General features: G+C 39.9%; 1 protein-coding gene across 1 annotated transcript in view; it reads right to left on the bottom strand.

The window, feature by feature from the left end:
- Positions 1-207: 207 nt before the first annotated feature.
- Positions 208-7,093, bottom strand: part of CANX (calnexin) — a 32,908-nt gene continuing 26,022 nt past the window's right edge. Inside the window, exons 12-15 of the mRNA XM_024199768.1 lie at positions 6,803-6,922; positions 6,560-6,698; positions 6,279-6,376; positions 208-3,650 (exon numbers count right to left, since the gene is read on the bottom strand). Coding sequence (XP_024055536.1) covers positions 3,615-3,650; positions 6,279-6,376; positions 6,560-6,698; positions 6,803-6,922 — 393 coding nt within the window. The 3' untranslated portion in view covers positions 208-3,614. The remainder of the gene's footprint in view (positions 3,651-6,278; positions 6,377-6,559; positions 6,699-6,802; positions 6,923-7,093) is intronic.

Genomic DNA, 7,093 nt, shown 5'->3' with positions numbered 1-7,093 from the left:
CTATAATAAATCCCATCTGGGATTCAGCTCCAGTAGCTACTCCTTTCTCCAGGTGTTCTGTAGAACCTGCTGAAGGCACTGTGGCCCTTTGCTTAGTTGTTAGAGTAGCCATTAAGCAAGGCTGCAGCTCCCCTTTACCTTGATACTGAAATCCCAGAGATAAAAGCCTTTAGCTATTTTTTAGCCAATTAGACAAAGAAAGCTGTATAGATTTAAGTTTCTTTATTAATCAGAGTAAACTTACATTTATAACTTATCCAATATATTTATATATGCATACTGCATCTACAATTATCCTTTTTCAAACAAACAGACAAGACTTTTCTGTGAGAGAAGTCACAGTTCTCATTTAGCAACACTTGAGGATTTTGCTTTTGAAACCATTTATGGAGGCAATACTGGCATTTAGAGATAAGTGCATATGGGGATGGCAGAGGGGTGCAGAGAAACTGGTCACTAGCACCATGTTTGCTGCCACAGGTTGAGTGGAGCCATATGTAGAGGAGATAAAACTTGTTTACCAGTAATGAATATTTGTAAGAATACCCTCTCCATCCCAGAGATCCAAATCTTAGACACTGTCAAATACATTTTAAAATCCACATTCTCAAGTTCTTTTAATTCACTGGATAACCAAAACACTCTGAAAGGCCAGTTTACATCCCACTTACATCTTACTAAGAAAATATCAGTAAGTTTGCTATATTTCCTTTACCTCCTTTCACTGATCACAATTCCAAGACAACTATTTTTCAGTATTTCCAAAATACTCTTTACTATTTCAGATATTAAAAATGCCAAGTGAACAGTCTGACACTCGAATCTATGGTAGAGTCTTTTGGCTCTGTAGAACCAGTTATCTAACACATTTCTTCATTAAAAAGGTGAGATAATTCAGGTTTTGCTATATTAAGACCAAAGACCACCCTTTACAAGAGATCCATTTACCACTGCACTTATGTGCAGTCAAACTGCCTTCCACTTACTAAAATGCAGACTTCTTTCCAAGTACTTTTAAGAGTCACTAACTGTTCAAGTCACAGGTGGGAGGCAACTGAAGCTTCAGGTATTCAGAAAATACTGTTAGCCTTAATAAATATATTCTCCTTTTACCTGGAAGCGGATAGCTAACAATGACAACCCTTTTAACAAAACTGGCATCTTATCCTTTTATCTATTCAAAAGAGGCTTGCAGTTTAACACTGGAGGCAAAGTTAGATGCCATGACAAAGATCTTAAAAACTGTAGTTTTTCTATCCATTGTGGAGATTCACCATTTAATGTAGTGACTATTCAAAAAATTTACACTATGGCACCAAAGAAAGCGATCACATGCAAACAGGAGACCCTTTCAAAGAGGTCCAGTAGAAGCAGAAAGACTTGTACATTCAGCTTTAATGTAATACCATTTAATAGCTGATGTCTGAAAAGCATTTCAGAATTTCACCTCTAGTAGTATTTTGGAAGAGAGTGCATGTGTGTAGGAGAAAGATACTGGAAATTAAGGCAGTTTGTACATGAAGATAAAAACAGCATTAACTGAATTGCATTAAAATAGGTTTGTAAATTGTGCTCGAGATGGTAGCTGAACACTAGAGGCCATCTATGAATTGGCAAACTTATCTACACCTATTTTTATCCGGGAGGGACTAAGTCATGAATAGTATCGCTCCTCTATAAAAACTATCTTGAGAGCCAAGAAGAATTAAATTAAAAGCAGTGCCTATAAAACATGACAGCTTCCAACAGCAAGGCAGAAGCTATTTTGGAGAGGGTAAGATGCAGTGTTTAAAAAAAGTGTTTGAAGAGATGTCTGATTTGGAGTAAGTAGTTCTAAACAGAAGTTTAAACTTACCATGTTCTATTTGCACACTACAGAGCAGTCAAGCAATCCTGCTATGCATTTACGGTCACTGGTATTTAAAAAAAAACAAAAACACCAACAACTCTCTTGGTTAAGGACAGGCAGCCAGAGTTTCTGTTTTTAAATGTTAGATATTGGTAAGATGGTTTTTAAAAACTGGGGTAATGTTTTTTTCTAGACTGTTCTTCACCTTCTACCCTACCCTAAACAAAAATACAAATGGAACATGGGAGTGTTTCTATTCAGTGCAAGGAGAGCAATTTAGGACATTTAAAGTTATTTTGAACAAAAGGGCAAAAAGCTAGTCTATGTAGACATTAACCTTCCCTCCCTAATACATTTTGGTACACTAATGAAAGCATCAGAGTCTACCCTCTTAGAGGTATGCTCTGGTGGTGGTCATTTGCATTCCACAAAGAAACAAAAAACTTTAGAACAACAGTATAATATACTAGACATGACTTTTAAAAAAAAAATTTATTTAACTGGATTTGGAACCCCCTATAGTCACAATATAATTTAGAATGCAACTGTTACATGAAAAGCAGATGAAAGACTCAAATGGTTACACATACCAGGTAGGTTATTACACATGCGCCTTTCCCATCTACAAATACTGACATCTTTGCTTCTGATATGAGTCTTTAGGTCTACTTGTCTATTCTTTTCCCACCTCCCTGTCTCTGTGCAGGAGTTTACATACAGGGCAACAATAAGGAGATTAGGGACAGTGTCGTATCCAGTGTTTGGACCCTGGAAAGAAGTAGGTGTAGCTTAAAAAACAAACACACCCTTTTGCCCCACCAAAAAACAACCCACTTATAAAAGTTTGATAGTGAGCCAAGCATAAAGTAGTTTTCAGCAATGGAGGCCAACCTACACTCTGAAGAAGCTGCATAGTAGCAGAGAAAGCTAGGGCCGGAGGAAGAGAAATTTTTTTTTTTTTTGTAAACCCAGACAGCCACTGCCCTATTGTGAAGAGCTCAAGAACTAAAGAAATCAGACATCCGGCCTCCGTGAGTCTTGCAAGACTAAGTACCATAGTAAAACCTACCCCCCACTATCTTAAGCCAATTGTGAACACTTAACTGGGCAACAGCCACGGGCAACACGCTTATTTCATTGCCTACCTATGCTTCTCCCTCAACAAGAACATGAGAGGGCTTTCTTGGGAATATTCACACATCTTAGTTATATAGTTTCTTTACATGGACTTTAACTTCCCTCCCACCCCTAATTTCCTTATTTGAGAGGGTTTTAAAAAAAAAAAAAAAAAAAAGGTCAATGTAGCCACTGACAGCTAACATGATGACCAAATTTAAGGGATATACAGGCATTGCCAGGAATTTCCATGTTTATAAAAAAAATAAAGTTATAAAAACTGCATTTCATCAACTAGTATTTTTCTAGATTTGTTATTTTTCATTGATCGATTAATACATTAAATTAAGCTAAGGTTGAGAGACTGGCAAAGTTCTACCAATCTATTTAAAAACAAAAATAAAAGGTTAGTTTTGTTACATTCCAAAATCCACAGCCCATTACATTAAATGCATCTTGCTACAGGAATGGTGTTCTTTTTAAACAGATGATTGCAAATATTTTACTGCTAGACACTCAGTTACATTGGATAGTGTGACTGGAACCTGCGGATGGTGAAGTCTTGAGGTTTGTCTGAATTTCAACATAAGATATCCAAGGTCCTCTCCCAGAACCATGTTGGGGGAAAATATAATCATAGATGAAGTTCTTATGATTTTTTCAATCTATTCATGCTTTCTTCCTCCTGCAGTATTGAAAGAAAGTGAAAATCAGGTAAAAAAAAAAAAAAAAAAGTCTAGTCTTTTCCTCTGAATTTGTTATTAAGGTTAGGAAATACTCTAAAGTTAATCTACAAATTAACAGTTGTAAACTACTGCAATAATACATTGGAAATAGAATAAACTTTTCACAAAAACAACAATTAGCAAAGCTTCCACTTTGTTTTTTCCCCTGTAACTGCTAACCCACTTTTCCGGGCTGATGCACAGTATTTACTCTCAAGTTTAGATGAACTGTGATCTTCTTTTGTTTTCACAATGAAAGTTCACTGTAAAATTTGGTTCTTATACTGTGATGCATTCTAAGAGGAAAATGCTTTGCTACCATGAATGCACGCATTCCAAATTCCCTATAACTACAGCAGAAAGTGTGTGTCCTCATTTCTTGGCTTACTGGTTTTATGCTCAAACAGACCCTTGTCTTTTACTGTGATTGGGCCAACCACCATTTCTTGCTCTCTCTACAGGGCAACTACTTACTAGCAGACTTCTAATTTCTGCAGGCTGCTGCCATTATTCCAGCCCACCTCTTTGCAATATTAAAGGATAAGTTATACTACTCTACAGAGGAGATATTTGGGTACCAATGTAGCTTTGTCAGATATTAAATACAACTACCGTATATACTCGTTCATTAGCCTGTTCGTTTATAAACCGACCCCCCCAAGAAGGTTAGGTAAAAAAGCAAAAATTGTATGACCCTTTCATAAGCCGACCCTATATTTCACGGGTTGGCAAACTTTGGCTCCTGGCCGGTTAGGGTAAGCCGCTGGCAGGTCGGCACGCCACTTCCCGCAGCTCCCATTGGCTGGGAACAGCAAACCGCGGCCATTGGGAGCTGAGGGGCTCCATGCCTGCGAACACGCCAGGTAAAACGACAATGTATTAGATATTCAATACAATGATTCCATAGAGTTTAAAATCATCAAATTTTGGTGTAGACCCGTTTATAAGCCGACCCCCGCTCTTTGATGCATCACTTTTTTACCAAAAATATTTGGCTTATGAGCGAGTATATACGGTACTTCAAAAATCCATTGCAGCAGTAGGAATCCTTGCTGGTTGCCTGAGTAGAGCAGCAAGATGGTTGAGGGCAAGATTTTCCAGAGTGTTCAATGAAGTTAACTACTTCCACTGACTTCAGTGGGAGTCTTACCATAGATTCAGTACACACCACACCTACTATATGGCAGCAGTCAGGCCAATATGAAAAAGCCACCCAAACACACTGGATAGGAAGGCTCAACTATTCTTTCACCTCTAGAAAAGGTCTCCCCCAAAACAGGAATGAAACATATTGGTATGGTAGTGCTTTGCTGCTGCTCTGTATAAACTGGAGGATTTCATTCCACATACACACGCTAGTCCAGGGGTTCTCAAACTGGGGGTTGGGACCCCTGAGGGGGTCACAAGGTTATTACATGGGGGGGTCGCAAGCTGCCAGCCTCCACCCCAAACCCCGCTTCGCCTCCAGCATTTACAATGGTGTTAATATATAAAAAAGTGTTTTTAATTTATAAGGGGGGGGGGGGTCGCATTCAGAGGCTTGCTATGTGAAAGGAGTCACCAGTACAAAAGTTTGAGAACTGCTGCACTAGTGATTCTGGTACTGTTCAAAATTGCAAAGTCTATATAAGATTTAAGGACCAATATTGGATCATCTTGTCCATCCCAGTGCCACTACTAAAGATTACTGGATTTTGTACTAGCCAAATCATAAACACCTCAGAAAACTGCACCCCATGAGTATTGGGACCCCCTGCCCAATAGAGCCCACCTCCTGAACCTGGTCCTTCAGTTCCCCTGTGCAGGCTCTATCTGGCAGAAGAAGTTGATGTTCCCAGGCTGAAGGGTTGGGAGAGGTACAGATTGTGTCAGTACTCCTTGGGTGCACCCTCTGGCTCTCCGCTTGCGGAGTACCCATGGCCTTCCCAGCAGAGGAGGGTAACTGTCAGTTGGGTAGCTGTGGCAGTGGATGAGTGAGAGGGGCAGGGAGCCTGGCCCCTGCAGTGAGGTCACCCACACAAAGAATTAACTGCTTAACCTGTCAGACAAAGCCCCCTCCCCTTTATCGCAGCCCCATCAGGTCCTTGCTCCCACAATAACCTCATAGTGCTGCTCTTGTGGGGGGCATGCCCCTCCCGTTTGGGAAACTGATATATGTAAGTATAAGAGCTTTACAAGTTTACCTATGTTCTCATATCCTGCCCATCATTGTAGTAGTGCAGTGACTCTAGGCAAGTGTCCCCTCTTTTGGCTTCTCCAATATTTCAGGCATCATAGCCCATTAGAACCCATTTTACTATGGGAACTAGTATAGACCAGGACACGGGTTATACCCTTTCCCCTGTTTTCATATCTTTAGTCTCAAGTTCTTATATTAGCATTGCCTCAAATTGCAGAGTATCCATCAGAATTTTTTAACCCACCATGGACTAAGCTCAACTATATTTTTTTCACATGCCAGTGGAGTTGGATCATGTCTTTTAAAAGTTGCCTCACTTTTTTTAAGCTATGTAATCATTAAATATCACTAGTGGACCACCTACATGATCATCACTTCTACTCAGAGAGCACCAAAATTTTGCTTTTACCTCTGATGTGGGTTTTCCATCTTCTTCCTCTTCCTCCTCATCTTCCTCCTCCTCTTGACTAGCACTTCCAACATCAGCATCACTCTTTTGCTTCTCTTCTAACCAATCAAACATCAAGAATTAAATGAATTTATGTTTTGTTGTCTAGGGAGAAATGATTCACCTTAAGTTCTCCACTGACTTCAGTCTAGGTCTACCAATACTACTGCCCTCATTTTCTACATGAGAGAAAGTCAATTCCAGGTTCCTACCCCATTTCAAGAAGCCTCCATTATGCTTACCCTGCTTGTCTTCATTTGATTCCGCTTCCTCCTCCTCTTCCTCCTCTTCCTCTGCCTTGTCTTTTCCCTCCTCTTTCTCCTCATTCACATCAGGTTGAGGAGCATCAGTCTTTTTGTACTCTGCAGCGCTTGGCTGTTTCTAGAATTTGTCAGAAGAGTCCCACAATAAACAACTGCCCATTTTCAGGTTCTTGCACAACCGCATTTGACCTATTTCTAGATATTTCAGAAGGAAATTCATACCTTTCCAGAACAGCAGAAGAGGACAACAAGGAACACAGGTAGAGCCACAGTTAGGATGTACACTACCCACAGCCAGGGACGCTCTTCAGCAGCTGCCATCATCTGGCCCACAACACCAGGCTAGAAGATAAATTGAATCTTGAAGGCTTGTGTATTTAGTTCTCTTACTCCTGTACGCAGCAAGTTTTATGGCTACCCGTGGGGACTGGTAACTGTCTCCAGTCATACTTAGTAGGGACAGCCTCATAATATATACAGAATTAGTCTGTATTGCAAAAGCTAATTATTTGC

Source organism: Terrapene carolina, unplaced genomic scaffold (assembly GCF_002925995.2).
Source record: "Terrapene carolina triunguis isolate 2854851 unplaced genomic scaffold, T_m_triunguis-2.0 Scaffold629, whole genome shotgun sequence".
Classification (NCBI taxonomy): domain Eukaryota; kingdom Metazoa; phylum Chordata; order Testudines; family Emydidae; genus Terrapene; species Terrapene triunguis.
Note: the sequence above shows the minus strand (reverse complement) of the source record. Positions and strands in the feature narration are given on the sequence as shown.